The sequence below is a fragment of the Hyla sarda genome, chromosome 5, assembly GCF_029499605.1.
Source record: "Hyla sarda isolate aHylSar1 chromosome 5, aHylSar1.hap1, whole genome shotgun sequence".
NCBI lineage: Eukaryota > Metazoa > Chordata > Amphibia > Anura > Hylidae > Hyla > Hyla sarda.
Genome location: NC_079193.1, coordinates 281,596,615 through 281,623,079, shown reverse-complemented (window position 1 = coordinate 281,623,079; position 26,465 = coordinate 281,596,615). Strand labels below are relative to the sequence as shown.

The following is a 26,465-nucleotide window of genomic DNA, read 5'->3' as shown; positions in this document are numbered from 1 at the left end:
GCTGGGAGTTGTAGTTTTGCAACAGCTGGAGGCACACTGGTTGTGAAACACCGAGTTTGGTAACAAACTCAGTGTTTTGCAACCAGTGTGCCTTCAGCTGTTGCAAAAGCTACAACCCCCAGCATGTACGGACAGCGGAAGGGCATGCTGGGTGTTGTAGTTATGCAACAGCTGGAGGCATACTACTTTGGCTGGGGATGCTGGGGATTGTAGTTATGCAACAGCTGGAGACACACTGGTTTGCTACTTAACTCAGTGTGCCTTCAGCTGTTGCAAAACTACAACTCTCAGCAGTCACCGACAGCCAACGGGCATGCTGGGAGTTGTAGTTATGCAACCACCAGATGCACCACTACAACTCCCAGCATGCACTTTAGCTGATTGTGCAAGCTGGGAGTTGTAGTTACACAACAGCTGAAGGTACACTTTTCCATAGAAAGCATGTGCCTCCAGCTGTTGCAAAACTACAAGTCCCAGCATGCCCATAAGGGCATGCTGGGAGTTGTGGTGGTCTGCCTCCTGCTGTTGCATAACTACAGCTCCCAGCATGCCCTTTTTGCATGCTGGGAGCTGTTGCTAAGCAACAGCAGGAGGCTGTCACTCACCTCCAACGATCCTCGCTGCACCAGGTCAGTCCCTCGTCGTCTCCGCCGCCGCCGCTGCTCCTGGGGCCCCGATCCCAACAGGGGCGCCGGGGATCGGGGTCCCCAGCACCCGGGGTGCACGTCCCGCACCCGCTCACGTCCTCCGGAAGAGGGGCGGAGCGGGTTGCGGGAGTGACACCCGCAGCAGGCGCCCTGATTGGTCGGCCGGTAATCCGGCCGACAAATCAGGGCGATGGTGAGGTGGCACCAGTGCCACCTCACCCCTGCTGGCTCTGGCTGTTCGGGGCCGTCGGAGACGGCCCCGAACAGCCTGTAATTCCGGGTCCCCGGGTCACTGGAGACCCGATTGACCCGGAATCCGCCGCAGATCGCTGGACTGAATTGTCCAGCGATCTGCGGCCATCGCCGACATGGGGGGTCATAATGACCCCCCTGGGCGATATGCCCCGATGCCTGCTGAACGATTTCAGCAGGCATCGGGGACCGGCTCCGCTCCAGATGGTTGCGGGGGGCCGGTAAAACACATGACGTTCTCATACGTCATGTGTCCTTAAGGACTCGGAAATGGAGACGTATGAGAACGTCATGTGTCCTTAAGGGGTTAAGGTGAATTACACTGGGAAATTCCGTATTGTGAACCTAGCCTTATTGTTCTTAAAGGGGTATTCCAATATATTTTTTTTTTATTTGACTATGCTACAGGGGCTGTAAAGTTAGTGTAGTTCATAATATAGTGTCTGTACTGTGTGTGACGGTGGTCTTGCAATCTTCTGTGATTTTTGCCCCAATATTTATTTTTAACAGCATACAAAATTACTCAGGTCTCGGGTTTTCCCAGGTTGCAGCACGGCCAAGATATGATATTCCTAGTCAGGTGTGCAAAGGGAGCCTGTCCTGCTTCAATGGGTGAAGCAAATATTGGGTGCGAGAGAGATCATTTTGAAACAGCTGTAGGCACCCCGGTTAGAAAACACTGGTCTTTTGAATAGAATGCAACTCATTTGTGTTTCAATGGGTGGGGTGGCTGATGGGAGGGAGGAAAGTGACCTCACACTTACAAACAAGGAGCTATGGGAAGCGTAGTTTGAGACAGGAAATACCCAGTTCACAAAAAGATAGCAACAGCGTTATGGTAATCTCACAACATAGCCATTTAGCCCCAAGACAAGCCCAGACCCTTTTTAAGCATGTCCATTACTGTCTGGCAGGTACAAACTAAAATCATCTTATGGTGGATAACCCCTTTAACCCCTTAAGGACCAAGCCCATTTTGACCTTAAGGACCAGGCCAATTTTATTTTTGCAATTTGTTTTTCCTTTTTGCTTTCTAAAATCCATAACTTTTTTATATTTCCATCCACAGACCCATATGAGGGCTTGGTTTTTGCATGACTAATTGTACTTTGTAATGACACTTTATATATAAGGCGAACCCCCAAAAATATTTTTTTAGTGAGGAAATTTAAATGAAAACCACCATTTTGCAAATTTTATAAGGTTTTGTTTTCACACTGTACACTTTACGGTAAAAAGTATGCGTCCCTGTGCCCGGTATAAAACGTCGGTCCCGGCGGCTAATGACAGCCGGTAACGAGGGCTAATAGCGTGCGGCACCGGTCATTGTGCCGCACGCTATTAACCCTTTAGACGCTGCGTTCAAAGTTGATCGCCGCGTCTAAAATGAAAGTAAAAGCTTCCCGGCAGCTCAGTCACGATGAAATCACGATGTCCCGATCAGCTAGAATGCCTCTATCGCGCCCCATCGGCGATTGATTGCTCCAAGCCTGAAATCCAGGCTTGAGCAATCGACCGCCGATTACACTGATCTTTGCCGTGTCAATGCACGGCAATGATCTGTGTATGAGATCGGTATGTGCAGTGAAATAGCCACCAGGGGGGCTATAACATTGCATAAAAATAAAAAAATAAAAGTTAAGATCATTTAACACCTTCCCTAATAAAAGAAAGAATCACCCCCTTTTTCCCCAATAATGTCCAAACTATAAAAATATATAGTTAATTAAACCGCATGGTCAATGGCATACGCACAAAAAAATTTCAAAGTCTAAAATAGCGTATTTTTGGTCACTTTTTATATCATGAACAAATGAATAAAAAGCGATCAAAAAGTCTGATCAATATAAAAATGTTACCGATAAAAACTTCAGAACACATCACAAAAAACGAGCCCTCATACTAGCCCCTACGCGGAAAAATAAAAAAGTTATAGGGGTTAGAAGATGACAATTTTAAACGTATAAATTTTCCTGCATTAAGCTATGTTTTTTTTTTTTTTTTAAGTAATACAAAATCAAACCTATATAAGTAGGGTATCATTTTAACCATATGGACCAACAGAATAAAGATAAGATGTCATTTTTACAAAAAATGCACTGCGTAGAAACAGAAGCCCCAAAATGGCATTTTTTCTTAAATTTTGTCTCACAATTTTTTTTCCACTTTGCGGTGGATATTTTGGTAATATGACTAAAGTCACTGCAAAGTAGAATTGGTGGCGCAAAAAATAAGCCATAATATGGAATTTTAGGTGCAAAATTGAAAGCGTTCTGATTTTTAGAAGGTGATGAGGAAAAAAATTTTGATGCAAAAACGGAAAAGCCCTGCATCCTTAAGGGGTTAAAAATCGCCCTATTTTGACCACCTATAACTTTTTCATTTTTCCGTATATGCGGCTAATTTTTTGCACCGTGATCTGTACTTTTCATCAATACCACATTTGCAGATATGAAACTTTTAAATCTTTTATGATAGCAGCTGGGACCTGCAGTGCATAATGCAAGCACCGCTCCAATGCTCAGGGTCATGTACAGGAGGTAAATGTACGTCCTGGTGCGCGATGTACCTCCACACCAGAACGTACATTTACGTCCGTGGTCGTTAAGGGGTTAAACAAATGTTACTAAAACACATTTTCTATTGAGACTATTTTTGTCATTATTCACACTACAATTTGTGTTGGTTTGAAAGCGTGTTTATTTCTAGTCACATTTAACTTAAGCACAATAAACGTTTTATTACCGGCGACACCTGGTAAACTGGTCACCTTTTGTCTTTTATAATATTGTATACTGTCATTGTGAATACACATTCCAGTTGCTTTTGGGTCTTAGTTTATGTTTAGATTTAGAGAAAATTCAACTTTAAGAAAGTTCATATTTTAGAGCAATAACAGAATTTTCTGTTGATATAGCCTGTTTGAGGGCTCGTTTGTTTGCGGGACAATTTATTATTTTTCAATGGTACCATCATGTTGAAAACAAACAGCAATGTGATTTTTTTTATCTTGGGGAGGTTTTTTTTTTTTTTATTTTTTTTTTAAAGAGCTCATCACTGTATTTGCGAGATGATAGTATTAATTGTGACCAAATGTTAACAGAAGGCGTTCCCTCCATCAAATTCCTCACAATCCCGGTCACTATTTGAAGCAGCATCTAGGTGGTCAAATGTACTCCTCTCCATTCCCACTAGTTGCAGCAAGGTCCTGATGTATTACAGCCAGGCCCCTGCTGCTTGATAATGAAAGCAAGGTGGCAGTACCTATGTGATCAGGAGGAGCACGCTCTACTAAGCAGAGCTCATCGAAAAGTGTGAGGGGGGGGGGGGGGGTTATTAAAGTTGCATAAAAAAATAATAATAGTCTATGCTGCACCATACAGGCAAAGACTTTTGGACTTTTCAGGAGTGCTTCTTTAAAACTCAAGTTATGGCTGTTTAAGAAACAAGCAGAAGCTTTACGAATTCCTCAAACAGTAAGAAAAAAAAAAAAAAAAAAACTTACTTTCAAATCTTCTACATCACTCTGTCTCTCGGATGCAAACACGTCACTGGACACTGACTCAGAGTCTGAGATCTCTACTTCTCTCTTAGCCTCTTCAGATGCACTTCCCTCTTCATGACCACACTCCAAGTCACTGTCATCCTGCCAGTCGGTAATCTGAGGGTTATCACCAGCTGTGGTAAAAAAAATATATATATATTTTGATTATAATAACTGCAATTTTATAGCGTCACACACCAAGACTCATGGCATGTCTAACCATTTTGCACTGTCCACAACTAGTTTGGAGGCTTTAATAGGAGCCTTTGTCACTGATTCTATCATTTTCCAAGTTAAAACTACAGATACCTTAGTGAAATCCAACAGACCTCGTTATTAGTCTTCAGGGAAATTCACGTGCCAGTGGTATCGTTAAATAGAACAGTGCCATTATAAACAGAAGCCATAAGGCTGATGTGAACAAAAGCTCTAACATGTAAAACCAATACTATCCATCTCCTTACTTGCTTTTGGAAGTAGAGTCTAGCAATTTGTGTAACTTTCTTCATATAAGGATTCTATAAAGGATTTTATTCTCATCAGACACTACCTCTTTTAGAATGCGGCCATGAAAGCAGTTACCTTGTTCCAGAGAGTAGCTGATTTTGCCAAGAAAAGAGGCAACCACCCAAGTATTTTCTCAGCAATGTTCATTGCAGATGAAATATACAGTTACACAGCGACCATTTACATGAATGACCAATAAAGTAATAAAACTAAGGCTTGAGTCTGCCATAATGGATGCTACATCCATAAACTGACCTTACATTCAGGCTCATAGAGGATGTCCTAGGAGGGCATATTAATAGACGTTGTCAGGTGTTCATAGTTCACCAGGTCTTAAACAACTCACACAAGTGGTATAAAAGTGTCAGAAGATAAAATAACCTCCCAAAAATATATTATTAGGAGTATGTTCACCCTCCAAGATATTTCAGTTGCCAATAATGTTTGAATAAGTTTTGGGTATTTTGGGCAAGTTGAATAAAAAAAATATAGTGTTGCTGAATTAGCTCTAAGGCTAGGTTCAGACTACGGATTTTCCACCTGCAATTCCTCTTTGAAATTGCTAGCGGAAATTCCGCTTGCTAAAATGTACTGTGTAGTGAATGGTTTTCCGTTCACAAATTCACACTTCGGAATTTGTGAAGCGGAGTTTGTGAACGGGAAATCCGCTTGGAAATTTCCGCCTTTAGAAAGGGGTTGCTCTTTCTTCAGGCGGAAATCCGCGCGGAACACATTGAAATCTATTGGAGACTGCAGTGTCCGCGCTGTCCTAGCGCCGACTGATTCAGTCAGCGCTGGCCGCACTCGGAATCTTCGGGCGGAAATTTTCTGCCCGGAGATTCCGTAGTCTGAACCTAGCCTAATTTGGAGATACTATACATCACTCAAATTAAGATTTTACCCAAATTCAACTTGTAAATGCTGACATATGCCACATGTTTTTTTTTTTTTTTAGACTAAGCAATAAAAAAGTGAAAAACGATTGGCAGGAATCTTTGCTGTGTCTTGAATTAATAAACACACCAGGAATATCAATTTTGCAAAAGTTCGCAAAAATGTTAAAGCTTCAACTTGGTGAAGTTATGTCTTAGTTGTCGAGGACTTCTTGAGAAACCACAAAGCAGACAGTTATGAAGATTTGGTGCACAATATGCTTGCAAACTTTCAATATTTGGGGTCCTAAGCTAAGCACTTTGGAGAATTTATCATTGGCTTTATAAATCAAGTTGGGGGAAATTTATTAAAACCAGTGCAGAAGAAAAGTTGACCAGTTGCCCATAGCAACCAATAACATTGCTTCTTTTATTTTTCAGATTTTCTGAAAATGAAAGAAGTGAGCTGAAATTGGTTGCTATGGGCAGCTGGTCCACTTTTCCACTGCATAGTTTTGATAAATATCTAAATAATGTAAATCTAAGCACATCTTTTATGCGTGGCCCAGGCTGGTGCGAGACTGCGCAAAACATATGCAACAATTTAAAAAGTTGCAGTTGATAAATCACTGACCACTGCAAACCGCTAACCATGCTGCACTACATTCAAATATTTTCTTGAGTCTAAATAAAATAATAGTCTATTGGGCAAAAATTTGCAACTTTTTAACACCCAAAAAATATGAGGAGTAAAACCATTGGTAAATTCCCCCCTTTATCCATAGCCACTTTCACAGATTTTTAGCTAATATTGTGATTTTTATTATAGAACAAGGAGAAAGGGTTTACAGGTATTGTGAGAAGGTGTAGGGTATGGTGGTGGATGGATGCTATTTGTCACCAAGGCTCCTGGCTTTGGTGGATTAAGAGCTGGTATTATCCCCTTAAGGACTCAGGGTTTTTCAGTTTTTGCACTTGCGTTTTTTTCCTCCTTACCTTTTAAAAATCATAACCCTTTCAATTTTCCACCAAAAAATCCATATTATGGCAAATTTTTTGCGTCACCAATTCTACTTTGCAGTGACATTAGTCATTTTACCCAAAAATGCACGGCGAAACGAAAAAAAAAATCATTGTGCGACAAAATCGAAGAAAAAACGCCATTTTATAACTTTTGGGGGCTTTTATAACTTTTTACACCTTATTATTCTGTAGGTCCATACGGTTAAAATGATACCCTACTTATATAGGTTTGATTTTGTCGCACTTCTGGAAAAAATCATAACTACATGCAGGAAAATGTATACGTTTAAAAATGTAATCTTCTGACCCCTATAACTTTTTTTTGCGCCGTGATCTGAAGTTTTTATCGGTATGATTTTTGTTTTGATCGGACTTTTTGATCACTTTTTATTCATTTTTTAATGGTATAAAAAGTGACCAAAAATGCGCTTTTTTTGACTTTGGAATTTTTTTGCGCGTACGCCATTGACCGTGCGGTTTAATTAATGATATATTTTTATAGTTCGGACATTTACGCACGCGGCGATACCACATATGGTTATTTATTTATTTATTTTTTTTACACTTTTATTTATTTTTTTATGGGTAAAAGGGGGTGATTCAAACTTTTATTAGGGAAGGGGTTAAATTACCTTTATTAACACTTTTTTAAAACTTTTTTTTTGCAGTGTTATAGGTCCCATAGGGACCTATAACACTGCACGCACTGATCTTTTACACAGATCACAGGCGTGTATTAACACGCCTGTGATCAGTGTTATCGGCACTTGACTGCTCCTGCCTGGATCTCAGGCACGGAGCAGTCATTCGCCGATCGGACACCGAGGAGGCAGGTAAGGGCCCTCCCAGTGTCCTGCAAGCTGTTCGGGACGCCGCGATTTCACCGCGGCGGTCCTGAACAGCCCGACTGAGCAGCCGGGTCACTTTCACTTTAGAAGCGGCGGTCAGCTTTGACCGCCGCTTCTAAAGGGTTAATACCGCACATCGCCGCGATCGGCGATGTGTGGTATAAGCCGCGGGTCCCGGCCGTTGATGAGCGCCGGGACCGACGCGATATGATGCGGGATCGCGGCGCGATCCCGCTTCATATCGCAGGTGCCGGCGCAGAACGTAAATATACGTCCTGCGCCGTTAAGGGGTTATTCAGTGTCTATACTGCGATGCAGTCTAACACAAAGACTGTAGTATGGCTGGAAGGCTAATCTGGGACAGCTATTACTGGGCCTCCCCACAATCCAGGCCAGCTTTTGTTGGCCTTAAAGCTAAGCTGCCTCACCAGCTGAGGGGCCCCCAAACACAATACCGTAGTCCCCTGGTTCCTCTCCCGATTATTGAAGTTCCATTTGAATTGATCGCTATGGATCTGGTAGGTCCATTGCTAAAGTCCGCTAGGGAGTACTAACACATCCTGGTAGTCCTGGACTATGCAACTAGGTATCCTGAGGCGCTGCCTCTGCGACATACCTCGGCCAAACTCATAGCTAAGGAGCCAATGGAGATGTTTTCCCGAGTGGGTTTACCTAAAGAGGTGTTGACTGACCCCGTTTATGTTTAAAGTAATGAAAGCTCAGTAAGCTACTGCAGGTAAAACAGCTACAGACCTCCGTGTACCATCTGCAGACAGGTAGAAAGGTTTAACCAAACGTTAAAAAATATGTTTAAGCGGGTGGTGGCTAGAGATGGGAAGAATTGGGATCTTTTGCTGCCCTATCTTATGTTTGCAATGTGAGAAGTGCCCCAGGCCTCTACTGGGTTCTCGCCTTTTGAACCGCTATACGGCAGACATCCACGTGGTCTGTTAGACATAGCTAAAGAAGCATGGGAACAGCCAGCACCGCACAAAAGCTTAATAGAGTATGTCAATTCCTGTTGCAGGAATGAATGGAAACGGTGCCCATATGGAAGCAGCTCAGAGAGCTCAGAGCAGAGTTTATAATCGCTAAGCTCGGGTTCGGAATTTTAACCAGTGACATCGGGTGCTGGTACCAACGGTCGATAGTAAGTTCCTGGCAAGGTGGCAGGGTCCCTACTAAGTGATCGAAAAGGTAGGGGAAGTGACGCACCAGCCGGGGCGAAGGAAGCCAGAGCAAGTGTACCATGTAAATTAGTTGAAACCTTGGAAAGATAGGGAGACTGGGGGCTGTCATCCACACCAGGTTTGTTAGGGGTGGAGTTTCCCGTTCCACAGTCTGGTGTGAGGGAAGCAGTTGCCACAGTAAAGATTGCTGACAGCCTTTCCTCTGCACAGACTCAGGAGGCCAGGGAGTTCGTCAGTAGGAACACCGATGTGTTCTCAAACCTTCCTGGACGTACTTCTGTCATCCACCACGACTTTGTCACTGAACCCCAGGTAAAAATACGGTGAAACCGTACCCTGGTACCTGAGTCGCGGCGACAAGCCATTTCGGAAGAAGTGCAACAAATGTTAAAATTAGATGTCATCGAAGAATTGAAAAGTGAGTGGGGGGTATGACAAAGCTGTGTGTGGAGTTCTTCCCTCTGTTTGCTCCAAGAGTGGAAGCTGCTGAACAGCCTAGCTGGAGGCTTGGAAAAGTCTTGCTTAGTGCCACATGGCATGAAATCAGGTGTGAACAAACACCTAAGGAAATACAGATGGACTTTTGTTTTGTTTTCCTTTGTTCTGTGTTCGAAGACTGTTTTTGAGTGTGAATAAAACACTGAACTTTGATTTAAGAACACTGTCTCCTTACCTCTATACTGCAACCTCACCTATTTGCAAGAGCGAGTCATCACAGAATATAAAGGGCATAAAGTATAAATATAAGCATCAATAAAAGTAGTGTTGCCCAGTGTATATGGTCTTGTATAATAAAAAATATGAAAGCAGGCTACAGTATATGAGTCAATTACCACATTATGTTTTTTAGAACATAAATTGAAGTTTGATATTATATGGAAGCAGAGAGATCCATGTAAGGAAATATGCTTACCTCCACTTGATCTGATATTCGAAAAAGACAAATTTATTTCTTGTGATCCGCTTGTGCTTTGTGGAGACATATCTGCAATAACAAGTTGAGATTCTGTCTTCTTGTTGCCATCATTTGACTGGTCATCATCACTTGAACTCCAAACTATATCAGCTGGATCTTTCAGACTTTCATCTGTTTTATCTGAAATGTTTTTTTTGTAATAACACAAAGTATAATTTGAAAGAATTCTTACTAACATCAATTTTGTTTAGAAGTGTGTTGAAATAGCAGTTGCTATGGGTAACTCTTCCTCTGGACAGGTTTTGATAAATCTCTCCCTATATCCTTATAAGGCACAGTCAAATTGATTGTCTATTGGTCACAGTACTTCATAATACCTGAAAAAAATGCTGCAAATCTGGTAAATTCTGCATAATCCGCATTGTGGGTGACTGCACCTTTACAGGAATCTGCCTTCCTTTGTGATAAGCATGTGAAGAATCCAACATATCTCTTAGGGAATTGTGACAGAAATTAAATACTTAGGGCCAGATTTATCAAACTTTGTGAGGGAAAACCTTGAGTGATTTTCCCATAGCAGCCAATCACAGCTCAGCTTTCACTTTACCAGAGCTCCTTAGCTGAGCTGTGGAAAAAAAATCACTCCAGTTTTTCCCTCAGGAAAGTATAGATAAATATTATAAATGCTAGTTTATTTTGCACTGATATCTTAAAGAGACTGACGTTTTAAGGATGAGACAGTCACTCAGACCATAACATAACTCAAAAAGTATTATAGAGGTTCATCAACAGAGCATTTGCGAGCGCTAAGAACCCTTAAATGGGCAATGTCAGATCCAAAAACTTTTTATATCTTGTTACTGATGAAAATTTAAGACCTTTTGTAATGTTTGTTTAAAATTTTTCGAATATTGTAGTTTACTGAGAAACCATCAGTGCTGGTTCACTGGAAACAGCTAGTAAATGAAATAAGGGGGTATGAAGAAATGTTGGCCAAATCCTCCCAAAAAAAAAAAAAAAAAGCTGGTAAAAAATTCCAATTGACTTTGAGGCGTTGGTGATGTGTCTGGTGTTTTTTTTTTTTTTCCCCTCCGAGGCCTGAGAGGATTGGGCTGGGGGGATGGGGGGTGTGGAGGGGAGTGGGGTAATATTAACCCCTTAAGGACCCAGCCAATTTTCAGTGTAGGACACGGCCATTTTTTTGCACATCTGACCACTGTCACTTTAAACATTAATAACTCTGGGATGCTTTTACCTTTCATTCTGATTCCGAGACTGTTTTTACGTGACATATTCTACTTTATGTTAGTGGTAAAATTTTGTCGATACTTGCATGATTTCTTGGTGAAAAATTCCAAAATTTGATGAAAAAATTTTAAATGTAGCATTTTTTTTTTACTTTGAAGCTCTCTGCTTATAAGGAAAATGAATATTCCAAATAAATTATATATTGATTCACATATACAATATGCCTACTTTATATTTCCATCATAAAGTTGAAATGTTTTTACTTTTGGAAGACATCAGAGGGCTTCAAAGTATAGCAGCAATTTTCCACAAAATTTTCAAAATCAAAATTATTCAGGGACCAGTGCTGTTTTGAAGTGGATTTGAAGGGTCACCATATTAGAAATACTCCATTATAAAAACTGCACCCCTCAAAGTATTCAAAATGACATTTAAAAGGTTTGTTAACCCTTTAGGTGTTTCACAGGAATAGCAGCATAGTGAAGGAGAAAATTCTAAATCTTCATTTTTTAAACTGGCATGTTCTTGTAGACCCAGTTATTGAATTTTTATAAGGGGTAAAAGGAGAGAAATCTTCCTAAAATGTGTAACCCAATTTCTCTCGAGTAAGGAAATACCTCATATGTGTATGTCAAGTGTTCGGCGGGCGCTGTAGAGGGCTCAGAAGGGAAGGAGCAACAGTGGGATTTTGGAGAGTGAGTTTTTCTGAAATGGTTTTTGGGGGGCATGTCACATTTAGGAAGCCCCTATGGTGCCAGAACAGCAAAAAAAACAAAAAAAAAAAACACATGGCATACTATTTTGGAAACTAGACCCCTCAAGGCACGTAACAAGGGGTCCAGTGAGTCTTAACACACCACAGGTGTTTCACAACTTTTTGTTAAAGTTGGATGTGTAAATTTTTTTTTTTTTTCACAAAGATGCTAGTTTTCCCCCAAATTTTAAATTTTTACAAGGGTTAATAGGAAAGAATGCCCCCCAAAATGTGTTACCCCATCTCTTCTGAGTATGGAAATACCTCATATGTGCATGCCAGGTGCTCTGTTGGCGTACTACAATGCTAAGAAGAGGAGTCACATTTGGCTTTTGCTAAGTACATTTTGCTGAAATGTTTTTTTGGGGGCAGGTCCCATTGGGGGAAGTCCCTATGGTGCCAGGACAGCAAAGAAAACCCCACATGGCATACTATTTTGGAAACTACACCCCTCATGGAACGTAACAAGGGGTACAGTGAGCCTTAACACCCCACAGGTGTTTGACGACTTTGGATGTGTAAATGATTTTTGATTCTTATTGAGCTTTGGCTTTCTCCTATGGAGCCAGAACAGTGGGACCCCCCCACCCCCTCATTACATAGGGTAAATAACTGGGGTACACTAAATAACTAAAATGGGGTACAGTGGGACATAAAATTATAAATTATGTTCCCAGAACTAAAAAATATGCCCACCCCAAACCCTGTGCTCTGAATCATCATTCTGGGAATGTGATGTGTGTGGCCGTCCCTAACCTGTTGCCTCAAATGCGCACCCCGCTCAGGTGGAGAGAGAGAGCGCTGCGCATTTGAGGAAACATAAAAAGTCCTCGATGATAGTGACTCAGTGACCCATTTTTTTGTAAAAAAAAAATAAATACCCCCAGAGGTCTTAGTTTTTTTGTTTTTTTTTCCAGATGAAACATTATTATGGGCAATTTTGTGGTTTATGGGGTTAAAACTTGGAATATACTCTGGACTTTGTACATTGGGGTCAAATTATGGAAAATTTAAATGAGAAGGGAAAATTTAGTACTCCATGGAAGTGTGATACTCCCTGAAGCAATCCTTAATGCAGAGGCCCGGATGATCGGGGCAAGTGTCACATTGAGTGGTGGTATCCTTCCGTATCCCCCTCTTGTAACACACTCTGCATCTTTTCTGTATTCGTCCCTTCTTTCCAGTGTGGGGGACTTCACCTGGATAGTGTTGGCCTGGGACGATCCTGGCACCTATAACTCCAGTTCCTTGGGAACTCCGGCCTGCTCTTTCCTGGTCGCCAAAGATCAGGACCTTTAGGAATTCTTCTTGGAACTGGAGGAATGTCCCTGTGTTGCCAGCGTGCTGGGACAGTACAAAAGAGTTGTACATGGCAACCTGTACCATGTAGACCGCAACTTTTTTGTACCATACCCGTGTTTTGCGCATGGCCATGTATGGCTTGAGGACTTGATCAGAAAGATCAACTCCCCCCATATACCGATTGTAGTCCAGAATACAATCGGGCTTGAGGACCGGTGTTGTAGTACCTCGCACAGGGACAGGTGAGCTGCCGTTGCCATGAATAGTCGTCAGCATAAGGACATCCCTCTTATACTTGACCAACAACAGGTTTTCATGGGCAAGGGCACGGGACTCACCCTTGGGAATGGGTGTCTGAATCAAATTTAGAGGGAGGCCTCTAGTTTTTCCGCACGGTCCCACAAGCGGACGTCGATCTGGCGGCAAGGGATGTGAAGAGAGGGATGCTGGTATAAAAAAAGTTGTCCACGTACACGTGGTAACCCTTATCCAGCAATGGGTGCACAAGCTCCCAAACGAGTTTCCCACTAACACCCAGAGTGGGGGAACAATCTGGGGGTTAAATAGGGGAATCTCGTCCCTCATACTGTCAGGATCCGGACTGGTATGCAGCGGAGGACACTGGATCCTCTGTTTCAGTGGGGTGATGGCGTGGGCCGTACCAGGGGAACGGAGTCTAAGGGGTTACTGGTTTTCACCAGAGCCCGTCGCAAAGCGGGATGGACTTGCAGCGGCAGGTAACCCCCAGGTCGTTCCACCCGATAGCGTCTCAACCCCAGCTGACAGCGGAGACATGCACAGTACACAGGGACACGGCAAGAGCAAGGTCGGACGTAGCAGAAGGTCAGGGCAGGCAGCAAGAGTCGTAGTCAGGGGCAACAGCAGGAGGCCTGGGTACACAGGCTTGGGAACACACTAAACGCTTTCACAGGGTACAAGGCAACAAGATCCGCAAAGGACAGGAAGGGGAAGTGGGTTTTTATACAAATAGCGCAGGTGCAGGTACTGATTGGGCCAGGCACCAATTAATGGTGCACTTTTAAATTTCAGAGAGCCCCCGCGCGCGCCCTAGAGATCGGGGCAGGTGAGGAGATTGGGATGAGACCCGCGGGCGGGCGCGTCCCACTACGCGGATCGCATCCCCACCTGTGACACCAGTGCAGCGCTCCCGGTCAGCGGGTCTGACCGGGGCGCTGCACAGAGACGAACGCCGCGAGCGCTCCGTGGAGGAGCAGGGACCCGGACCGCTCGGCGTAACACATACACTCTAAACTTGTAAGTGTACCCGGAGGTACTCTCACAAAGTTTATAGAGCTTCACGCCATATCGCACCCGCTTCGAGGGAATATACTGGCGGAAGAGGAGTCTCCCCTTAAAACTGATAAGAGATTCACCAACCGAGAGCTCCCTAAGCGGTACGTAAGCCTCCAAAAAATTTGGCCCCAAAGTGATCGATGACCGGCCTCACTTTGTAATGCCGGTCATGAGCGGGATCACCTCGGGGTGGACATGCCGCATTATCTGCATAATGAAGGCATTTCCGAATGGCCTCGAACCGCTTCCGTGTCATGGCCATACTGTAAAGCGGGGACTTGTATAGGATGTCCCTGCTCCAGTAGTGCCTGACACTGGGCTTTTTGTCCAGGCCCATATGCAGCAAGAGGCCCCAAAATGTCCTCATCTCTGTTGCATCAATGGCACGCCATTCATTGGGCCTGGCCAAAAAAGAATCAGGGTGGAAAAAAGAAGACTTCCGGTTCCGGTGCTGCCATGGAAGGACGTAGCTGAAAGAGCTCTGGCTCCTCCCGACACTTGACAGCTCTCTCCCTGCTAAGTGGCCCCCTTCTGGTCCCCGGTGCATCTGGACCCTCACCTCAGTGCCTGGACTCGCTGTATGGAGGGCTACTCTCTCCGCAGCACCCGTGATCCTCAGTCCACCCTGTCATCCCGCCAGGCTACAGTGAAGCGCGTGGTGGGGACACCTCGTGGTAAGGCGGCGTTGAGCCTGCACGCACGGAGTCGCCTGTCCCACTTCTCCTACAACAAGTCGCACCACCGCCGGAGCCCCTCACAGCCCGCACCTACCTGCTCTCCCCCGGCGGGGTCATCTCCGGCACAGCTCGGCGCTCCCCACGTGGAGCCAGCATCTCCTCCGGCGGCTCCCTCCTCAGCAAGAGCCGGCGAGTCGCGCACAGAGCCCCTACACCTTGCTTGCGCCACTCCTCCACCCAAGGTCAGTGCACCGCTGCACCACCAGCTCCAGTACCACCTCCTCTCACTCTGGACGGTGCTCTGCCTGAGGGGCCTGTTTCTCCATCCCTGGCCCCCTCTGTGGATAACAGCAGGATCATGCCATCTGTGAGGCACTCCAGCCCTCCCCCTCACAGCCGTTCCTATCACAGCAGGAGCGGTCCCCCCTGCCTCCTCCAGCATGCCATCAGTCTCAGGAAGCCCCCCGAGTGGTCCTGAGGGCTCACTTGCCTCCACTCTCACCCAGACTGCCCCTGCTTCCCCGTCCATTAATATCAAAGCGCTGGCCAGACAGATTATGGCTCAGATAATTCCAGACATCCAGAAGTCGCTATAAGCTACTTTGCAGGCTTCCTTTGATTCACTAAGAAGGGACCTTTCCAAGACTAATGTGTTTGTAGCCGCTGTGCAATCTGATGTTACTGGACTTCAATCTTGTCATTCTGATTTATCTCACCAGGTGGCGGACCTCACGTAGGAAAATGCCGCTCTCTGGGCTAAACTTGATGACCTGGAGAACTGCTCACGGCGGAACAACTTGCGCATAGTAGGACTCTCTGAACAGATACCTGCTACTGACCTTCAACATCTGTGCGAGATTGAATTGACTGAGGCGCTTGGTCTGGACCCTTACTGCAGGGTGGAGAGGGCGCACAGACTTGGGCCAGACCTGGGGAATCGGAGTGATGCCCAACGTCAATCTCAGTCAGGCCAGTTGAATAGACCCCGCCAGGTCATCTTCAAATTGCTGGACTACAATGACCGCCAATCCATCCTGAGATCATTTCGAAGGCGCGCAGCGCCCTTGGTAGTCCGGGACTGTCGCATTCTGATCTTCGAGGGTTTTTTGGCGCCAGTGGCTAAACGGCGCAGGGCCTTTAGTGGAATTTGTTCCGACCTGTTCAACCGAAAAATCAAGTTTCAACTTCAGTTCCCTGCTACCCTCCGTATTTTTCAGGCTGATGGCTCCTCCTCGGTTTACTGTAGCCCAGCTGCTGCTGAGGCTGCACTACTTAGCCCTGCCAGCCCGGGACGGTTGAGTAGTAAGCAAGGAGGCCCCGAGGAACCTTCACTTTCCCGCTCACCTGGGCGTGGGAGCCCTCAAAGTGGGGGTCTTTGATTTCTCAACTCACCTCCTTCTTCTCAGTCTGGGATGGGCCTAGAACTCATATGCTGCTGCCTGAACAGTTGGTCTTTCCAGTGCCCCCGATATCTTTTGTTTGCTGGTTCATCGTGCTTCCTGGCTGCCTGGGATATATGAAGCTGCATACTTGGGACTTCTGGGATCCGTTTAGCCGAAGGCTACTAGTTTATGCCCAGGGGACATTGGGGTGCTAATGTTGGGGGGTGGGGAGGGGTCCAGTTGGGGTTTCTTCACCATGGATGCTACAAGATGTTTAGTCGGGAGGTCAGCTCGTTTTCTGGTAGAAAAAAAGTGAATTCCCAAGCACGGTGCTGATTGTCGGCAGTGCCATGTTTAGCTTCCTATTAGTCCTAGTTTCTTTGGTGTCTTTTCAATCAATATACATAGCCCTTTGGTTATTAGTCTGACAAAGCCATCTAGCTATAGTGGTTGCACTGGTTCACATTGCTGGTGAGTGTGAGTCTGCTGTGGTGATTTTTGGTTTGTCTGCTTGTGTGGTAATTGTCTGCCTGTCTCTCCCTCTCCCTCTCCTTTCTTTTCTCTAGAAACATGCGGATCATCTCCTGGATCGTGAAGGGACTTCGTTCCCCCAACAAAAGAATCTTGAGACACCTGAAACGCCTTCGCCCTGATGTGGTTAGAGGATATCACGCGTATGTCTAAACTGTGGGTGGGTTCCGTCCTGGGCTCCCCAGCAGTAGGAGGTAAGGCGGGCACGTTACTACTCTTACACAAAAACTTTGGGGGTACCATAGTGGCTCAGGAATCGGACTCGGAGGGACGTTGGTACACTTGAGGTTTGAGGGACATGACTATAGCCTCTATTGTTGTTATGCTCTGAATTGGGATAATAAGTCCTATTTCCAGGCCCTGGAGAGCAGACTTCTGGGGGACCCCCATCCCAACTTAATTGTAGGGGGGGGGGGGGGACATGAATGCTGTAGCGGTGACTACTGAAGACAGGAGGGGTGGGACAGCGGACAGGACTACACCCCGTATGGGCGACAGAGTGTTTGGGAGCTTTCTAGAGACTTCTGGTTTGAGGGACATGTGGCGATTGATCCATCCGGACATTAGAGATTACTCCCACTTCTCTCACAGCCATTCTTCTTGGTCCCGAATAGACTATCTTCTCGTCTACCCTGCCCTGGTACCCCGGGTGGCGGATGCAGATATCCACACCATGGTGATTTCGGACCACTCACCCATTTCATTGTCTTTGGCGGATTCTTTCCCGAAAGGCACTGAATTTCAATGGCGTTTCCCTACTTACATGGCAAAGGATGGCAATTTTGCCGACTCCCTGAGAAGCTGGTGGCAAGAGTTTTCCTGGGATAATAGTACCCATGTTCGGGATGCACCTCTCTTCTGGGAGTCGGCCAAGTCTGTCATACGGGGACGCTTAATTGCATACATGATGGTTAAAAAGAAATCCCTTCATCACTCAAGAAGCTAGTCTCTCTCTCTACAACAGGCATACACAACTTATATCTCTCGCCCCTTGGCAGAGGCGTGCCAGGCATGGAAAGCGGCAGAAACCACTTTTGACTTGTGGTCAGAACGGAAAGGTCTGGCGACTTATTCCAGATTTAGAGCGGATTTGTTTAGATTCGGCAATAAATCGGGTCGCCTCCTGGCGCGCCTTGCTAAGGGTCGACACCCCCCCAGCACTTTTCCTCCTTACGAGATGACACTGGAACGTCACATTCGGATCCCAAAACTATCAACTCCATTTTCCACACGTACTACTTGGCACTCTATGCCTCCTCATCTGCAGACATGGTTGGTGGTAGGGCATTTTTGGACTCTGTCACTCTAGCCTCCATGACTTCTGACCAGAGAGATCTCTTGAATGCAGATTTCACTGAGGCGGAAGTGCGCAACACGATAAAAAGCCTGCATAATTCTAAAGCACCCGGCCCAGATGGTTTCTCCGGTGAATTTTACAAGATCTTGATTGATCAGGTGGCGACTCCATTAACGTCATACTTTAACCATGTTCTGCAGAACGGCACTCTCCCATTGCACTCGAACACTGCTACGATCAAACTGCTGCTCAAACCGGGAAAGGATCCCTCACTCCCACAATCCTACCGCCCCATATCTTTAATAAATCAGGACCTTAAATTAATGTCAAAAATAATGGCGGATCGCCTCAGTATTTCCTTGCCCTCCCTTATTGGCCCTTCACAGGTGGGCTTTGTGCGTAACCGCTCGGCGGGGACAAACATCCGCAAAGTTCTAGCGGCCCTGGATAGGGTGCAGCACCGTCCCAAGCCGAGTGAAAGACCGGTGTTGTTGGCACTGGACTCGGAAAAAGCGTTTGATAATGTAAAATGGGACTGGCTCGGGATGGTGCTGGACAAGATGAGCATAACTGGGAGCTTTCGTGTCTTCCTTAACAGCTTATACACTTCTCCCCCTGCTAGAGTGTTCACCTCTGGCTTTCTATCCCCTACTTTCCCCTTTTTAAGGAGACGCGACAGGGATGCCCACTCTCGCCACTATTATTTAACCTTGCACTTGAACCACTAGCTCGACATCTAGAAGACTCGTCACTCTATCGTGGTATTTCCATCCAGCGCACGGAGGTCAAGTTGATGCTCTTCGCCGACGATATTCTTATATTCATGGCGGATCCGATGACTCACTACTCGACATTGATGTCGACGCTAGCCCGTTTTGAGACTTATTCGGGGTATAGAATTAACCAATCTAAGAGAGAATTACTGCCGCTAGGTACCCCTAGACCCCCCTCCTATTGGGCCGCTCTTGACATTCCAGGGAGCCTCATTAAACCTGTTATTACTTACCTGAGGATTAAAATAGGAAAATCCCCCTTCCTCACTCTATATGCTAAATAATCACCCACTTTTCCAACAGATCTGCTCGGAGTTGCACCGATGGAGCCATTTGCTTATTTCTTTCCTGGGTAAATGCCACCTCGTGAAAATGATTAGTTTTCCCAGACTCCTGTATCCTCTGCAGACTTTGCCTGTCATTTTGAAACACAAGGATATCAACACTCAACTCTGCTTTCTCCAACTTAATTTGGTCGGGCAGACGTCCCCGCATCTCTCTCCAGAAATTGATGCTCCATCGAACGGACGGTGGTGTGGGATTCCCCAATCTCAGGGGCTACAATTTATCGTGCCTGTTCAGTCATGTTTTGGACTGCATCTATACATCCAGCTATCACTCTAATACTGTGGTGGAGACCGACTATGCGTTCCCATGGGACCTAGTGTCATGCCTGCACTCCAGAATCCAGAGCCTGCCCGCCCATATAAAGCGGTCGATCCTGATCAGAGACGCAGAAATGGCGGGCATCCGCAAGGCCTACAATTTGCCATATTTGCTATCGGGGAGGCTCAATCTGTGGGGGCATCCGGAGTTTACTCCGGGCAGAGAGAACGCACTGTTTGAGCTATGGAGACGCAAGGGTTTGCATACTGCCAAACAATTGATTCACACAGAAGGTAGACGTCGGCTAACACCCAATGAGCTCCTACAACTATTCCAAATGCCTCACTCCCACTTCCTCCAGGTGTCGCAATTGCTCTCATTCTGCACGTCTAGACTGCGGAATCCGGTTTCAGAGGTTGACCCCTCTCCCCTCGAGGATTTGATAGGGTCGCAACCCAGGAAGGTGTCCATCTCTACATTGTATAGGAGCCTTAATGACCGTCTTCTGAAGGTTTCGAAACATACTGTTTGCTAAGTGAGGAGCAGTTTTGCAGGATCCTGAGACTAGGGAACACATTTTAGAAGGATGGACAAAGGTTAGGCAAAATGTCATAAATGAACGTTGGCGGGAGTCTTACTTCAAGTTAATGCATTTTGGTTACATGGGCTTTAACAGTCCGGCCTCGGACACATTCCGGGACAGGATTACATCTTGTCCGGAAAGTGCTGAGCAGTCCACTGATTTTCTACATGGCATTTGGTCTTGTGAGAAAATACAGTCGTTTTGGCATGAGGTGGTGGATTATGTTACTAAATATTGGAAGGTTCACTTGCCATTGACACTACGTGCTCTCCTGTTTCAGTCTGTCGACGCATCAATTGCGGATGAAGTGGGTCTGCGATCTTTACCCAGATTCATACATGTTATTCTCCTGGTGGCTAAACACATAATTTTACGGGAGTGGATCAAACCTACTGTACCATCTCTGGCGGCTGTGGTGGGAGATCTCAAAGACTTTTTGGAGGTCGACAGACTTGGCACAGAGAGACATCGGGAGCGAAATGCCAAAAAGTTCTTTGCTAAGTGGCGGACCTTCTTAGTTGCTCATCTGACTAAATCAAAGATCGACGAGATTGTATGGCCATTTAGACATACGGAGTGGTACTCCCTGGCATCTCTTTCTAATACCTTAGGCCCTCTTCGCCTCTCTGATGACAGGGGATGACTTCTGCATGACTTTCCCTTTTATACTGTACTTGCCTTTTCTGCTGCTACACTACCCTTGTTCTTATCTGTGGTTCCTCCCCTTTTTTCTGTGTGTATGCGTGGGTATGTGAGCTGCAGTGTGTATGAGCGTGTGATGTTGCGCTTGGCTTGACACTTATTGATTTGGCTTCTTGAGGGTTGGACAAGATGCTCATCCTAGTTCATAGCGGTTGATCTGACATAGGTTGGTACCACGTCAGTGTATTTTGTATAATATTTTCATGAATACTTGGGGTCCAGTGCGACCTTCTACTGTTCGCATACCTGCCTTTTTGTACCCATTTCAGTTTTGCTTTTCTTGTAAAATTTGAAAATCCTTTCAATAAACAGTAAACAATAACAAAAAAAAATAACAAAAAAAATAATCAGGGTGGTGGGCGATGAACTGCCTGGCATATAGATTAGTCTGCTCCACCATTAGATTGACCAGGCTGTCACTGAAAAAATAATTGAAAGAGTCAAATATCAGTGAACCCGGCCGTGTCAATCCGGATTCCAGAGTCGCCAACAAACTCCGGAACCCATGGCTGATAAACCTCTGGGGGTCTCCAGACAGGTTCAACGGAAGGGGGCTCCAGTAAACTTGTCTGGGGGGTCGGACTCCTAGTACCAGCGGCATTGTCGCTTGTACTAGTGCCGGCCACTGGGCCACTATCATGGGGGGTGCATGGCCTCGCCTGGCGGCGGCTCCGCCGCCGTACAGGGGACTCCTCATCAATGCTAGATGATGAGGAGGACGATGAACACAGAAATGTTGGATCTTCATCGTCCTCACTGGCAGATTCGGAATCGGAGGCAAGAAAAGCGTATGCCGAAGCACTGCCGAAAATGCCTGGCGAGCAATCGCCTTTTTCTACAATGGCGGGGGGGGGGGGGGGGGGGAGTATGTACTGTGTGTGATTGGTGTAACTATAAACTGTATGGGGGGGGGGGGGGGGGGGAAGCGTCGAGGCCAAAAAAAAATAAAAATGGGGGGCCAAATGCAGCACCCTGAACCCGTAATAGGGCCCGGGTCACACTGAAAAATTGCAGCGGACCCTTGGGGACTTATTAGGGGGTCAGGGGGGGGGGGGAAATGTTTTTACTTTTTTTAACTTTTATTTTACTTTTTACCCTACCTTTCCCTGGATTGTATTCTTTCCCTGATCTATGGCGGGCTTCTTTACTTCTGTGGGAGCTCTGACCGCTGACTGAACCCAGCCAGCCGCGGGAGCTGCAGGAGGATGCGGGTAACCCCTCCTCTGCCGGCTGCTATTGGCTGGACGATCGTCCAGCCAATAGCAGCGATCCTGGGGGGGTTACAAAATCACCACCTCCCCATAGATACAGGAGGTGATCGGGGGTGTATCTCCGGGTCAGCGGGTCACCAGTGACCCGCATCACCGGAATCGCAGCGATTCACAAGTGTGAATTCGCTTGCATTTTTTTGCGATCACCGACATGGGGGTGTCTAATGAACCCCTGGGCGTTTGCACGGGATGCCTGCTGAATGATTTCAGCAGGCATCCCGGTCCGATCCCCGCTCGGCGGGGACCGGAATGGTCTGAGACGTACGCGTACGTCATGGGTCCTTAAGTACCAGGGTGTCATGACGTACGCGTACGTCAAGGGTCCTTAAGGGGTTAATGCTTCTGTGGGGCCTATATTGAGATGCTGTGTTGGTTGGGATTTTTATTTGGAAAATGGTATGCTATTTTTGTTAATCCATGTAAATTGTTTTTTTTGTATGAATAAAATAATAATTTTAATAATAAAAATAAAAAAACGCTCCCGAAAATCCCAGCACTAGGGACCCCTAGTGCTGGGATTTTCTGGAGCGTTTTTTATTTATTTTTTACTTTATTTTTATACCTGCAGGGACACTAACCAGCAAGAGATAACTCATGGACAAGGCTGCTTGAGCAGACAGACCAATCACCTCCCACCACAATAAGGGACACATCCCCTTCCCCTAAGAGGAATTTTAAGAATCTGAGCTAATGAAAAGAGGTATCTTTATAATAAACACAGGTGATATAGGCATAACAATTAGATGTACATGCTAAGGAGTAAAACAGTTTTTTTTTTTTTTTTTTTTTTTTTTTGGTGAGATCTGACAGGTACGCTTCAAAGTGTGCCTGTTGTTTCAGGGAACTTTTCAGGATAAACTGCCAAGTGTGAGTAACTGAATTGTAGCACTATTTCTGGCCCACATATAACTTGTCATTTCCCATAAGATTGCAAAGTACGATTGGTGATGCAAAACACAAGCCCTTATTGGTCTGTAGGTTCAAAATTGAAAGGGTTATGATTTTTAGAAGGCGAAGAGGAAAAAACTCAAGTACATTTGGCGGGTCCTTAAGGGCAAAATGGATTGAGCCCTTAATGGGTTAAAGAGGGTAATTTTAATCGTTTCCATAAATCAATGTTTCAAGTATACATAAGAAACTAAATATACCGTCTTTTCTGGCATATAAGACTAACTTTTTAACCCGTAAAATATTCTCAAAAGTCGGGGGTCGTCTTATACGCCGGGTGCTGCAGTCGGCCGGGACACCCGGGGTATGGATTATCCATACCCCAGGTGTCCCGGACGAGATAAACCTCCCCTGTAGGATTCAGGACATCCCTGTGTCCCGAAAGATCTTTTCGGGACACAAGGATGTCCCGTTTACCTTTCTGAGGCCCCACGTTAACTTTAAAAACGCAGGGGCCGCCGGGAGGTAGCGCACGTAGGGACGTCACTGACGTCCAGTGCGTGCGCCCATAGCAACAGCAGAGCAGAGCAGCGAGGATGCGCGGGCATGGTAAGTTACCAGCACGTCATCTTCGGTGCTCTGACCACCGCTCCTCTGGTCCCAGGACCTACCGGTATGGCCTATATGCCATAGCAGTAGATTGTGACCCCAGCCCGGAGGAGCGGTGGTCAGAGCACTGAAGTGGGGCAGAACACAGACATACAGCCTCCAGCCATACACTGTACATGGCTGAAGGCTGTATGTCGGTGGGGTCCACTGCCTACCTAATGTGGAGGGAACTACAACGTAATGTGGGGGAACTATACTGCCAACCTAATGTTGGGGGAACTATGCTGACAACCTAATGTGGGGCCACTATGCTGACAACCTAATGTGGGGGAACTATGCTGACAACCTAACTGTATTATTACAAAAAAAAATAAAAAAATAAAAAAAAAAAAAGCTTTATTGCTCCCTCCTCTGAAGTTAGGGATCACTTACTTTTAGAGACAGAGCAGGAGACAGAGCAGAAGGAAAGTAAAATAAATACAGGATAGAATTTTCTCTTTAATAATAGCAGAAATAGTCATTACTCATGTACCCATCTATGACAATATCTGCTTATTCTGAAAATTCACCTATAATGAGACACCAAGAATTTCTATTCTTATATTATAAATATTATTATTCATATTGGAATTGTTGTGCACTTGTATAAGTTAAATGAAGTGTTAATGCCATTAGAAAAAACTTTTTTTATTTTTATTTAAAATTGACTTAAAAAAAATAAGCTTTTTCTTAAAATATATATATATATATATATATATATATATATATATATATATATATTTATATATTATTTTTTTTTTTTTTCTTATCATTATGATATTCTTATCATTAAAAAATGTTTTGATAAAGGTGTGAAAAAGTTGTTTAGAAAAACAGCCACAAAGGGTCCCTGTCTCTAATTTTGTCATCCAAACATCGTCTAGTCTGGACCCTACAACAGCAATTATGGTTGGATTTTCTGACAGAGAGGGTTAAAGTTATCTCCCTAATCTGCTCACTCCTTTGCCATACTAAATTGAGCAGTGGCAGCTGAACCATGTGAGAGGGAGACAGGGGTCAGACATTTGCAACATTTACAGCGAAGGACAGTGCTTTCCAGGCACATTGACCACCAATACAAGGTTCTACATCAACAAATGTTTTATATGCACACCTATATGTCTCTCTATGGGCACAAAATGAACAGATTTCTTGAGGAGTTGGACCCTTTATTGTGGAAATTGTGTCCAATGGCAGGCCATGCGACAAGTAAGTGGGAGCTGAGAGAAAAAGGAGCAAGTTCCTTATGCTAAAGGAAGGCCTCAGTTAAAAAGGGAACACCCACAGACACCAGCAAAACTGCAAGGTATTTTACATATAAAATATGCATATTAATGTGCAGAATAATTTTTGAGCTAACTACTACACCAGCTTGGAGATTTTACAACTAATGACAGTAACGCATTAACTTGCAATAACAAGACACAACATTTATGTTATGCACGGACAATTCATAATCATTTAGGATGTCGTTTTTATTTACCATCATCATTCACGATTGAGTGTGCTAAAAGTTGAACATTTTGCAATTTCCTCCCAGATGATCTGGATGGCTATAAAACAGAAAAAGTATTAAACAAAAATATTTGCAAATTTTTCAGACAATGTTCTCCATAAGAACTGTAGGTGAATTACATTACCATAATAGATCTCTCAAAGATAAATTTTTGGTTGCTGCATTACCAAACACTTTAGGATTCCTTTAAACTGTTCGTGTCATTAAAGGGGTATTCCGGTGCTTAGACATCTTATCCCTATCCAAAGGATAGGGGATAAGATGCCCGATCGCGGGAGTCCCGCTGCTGGGGACCCCCGTGATCTTGCACGCGGCACCCAGTTTGTAATCAGTCCCCGGAGCGTGTTCGCTCCGGGTCTGATTACCGGCGACCACAGGGCCGACGGCGTGCGACGTCCCGCTCCGCCCCTCAATGCAAGCCTACGGGAGGGGGCGTGATCGACAATAATCAGACCCGGAGCAAACACGCTCCGGGGACTGATTACAAACGGGGTGCCGCGTGCACGATCACGGGGGTCCCCAGCGGCGGGACTCCCGCGATCAGGCATCTTATCCCCTATCCTTTGGATAAGGGATATGATGTCTAAGCACCGGAGAACCCCTTTAATATAAACTTTTGACTTGTCGTTCAGACATGTGAAAAGTTTAGATTGCATCAGCTCTCAGACCGCTGCACTCAAATCCAGTTAAATCCATCTCATTCACTGCACTCCCCAATTGGCTGGGGAGTGAAGTGCACTGCAACACATTTCAGCTAGCTATTACTCATGATCGCAGGGGGTCTAAGTACAAAAACCCAGTGCGATCTAAGCATTTAACATGTCTGCATGACATGCCAAAATGTATGTTAACTACACGCTTTAAAGTGTACCTGCCAATAGAAAAAACATATCAAAAGTTTTTAATTGGTTAGGGTCAAAGTGTACAGACTCTGACCGATCATAAGAACAAGAGCTTCTCTCCCCACTCTTTGTCTATGAGACCTACATTACCATCCCAGTCATGCAACACATAGCCTGAAAACAATGCGCTAAGTGTGCAACAACTATTGTAAAATTCCTTCTTAAAAATGTTATTGAAATATTCTAATCACTAAGGTCATAAACAGAGTTCATTTTGTTAAGGCTTTATTTATGAGCAATTTTGAGAATAAACAATAAATAAATAATGGGTA

At 45.0% G+C, this 26,465-nt stretch overlaps 2 protein-coding genes across 12 annotated transcripts in view; one reads left to right on the top strand and one right to left on the bottom strand.

Moving 5' to 3' along the window:
• Positions 1–26,465, top strand: part of LOC130274049 (ethanolaminephosphotransferase 1-like) — a 400,414-nt gene that overhangs the window by 88,250 nt on the left and 285,699 nt on the right. Inside the window, exon 1 of one of the 3 annotated variants that reach the window (XM_056521866.1) lies at positions 22,916–22,939. The exons of the other annotated variants lie outside the window; for them this stretch is intronic. The gene's annotated coding sequence lies outside the window, so the exon portion shown is untranslated. Of the gene's footprint in view, positions 1–22,915; positions 22,940–26,465 lie in introns of those variants that run through there. 3 annotated transcript variants of the gene reach the window in all.
• The window catches only part of SPIDR (scaffold protein involved in DNA repair), a 1,058,688-nt gene that overhangs the window by 980,959 nt on the left and 51,264 nt on the right, over positions 1–26,465 (bottom strand). For 7 of the 9 annotated variants that reach the window (XM_056521841.1, XM_056521842.1, XM_056521843.1 and 4 more), the window contains exons 3-5: positions 25,259–25,328; positions 9,797–9,979; positions 4,405–4,577 (exon numbers count right to left, since the gene is read on the bottom strand). In XM_056521841.1, coding sequence (XP_056377816.1) covers positions 4,405–4,577; positions 9,797–9,979; positions 25,259–25,328 — 426 coding nt within the window. The remainder of the gene's footprint in view (positions 1–4,404; positions 4,578–9,796; positions 9,980–25,258; positions 25,329–26,465) is intronic. The other 2 variants (XM_056521847.1, XM_056521849.1) reach the window with 2 other exon arrangements.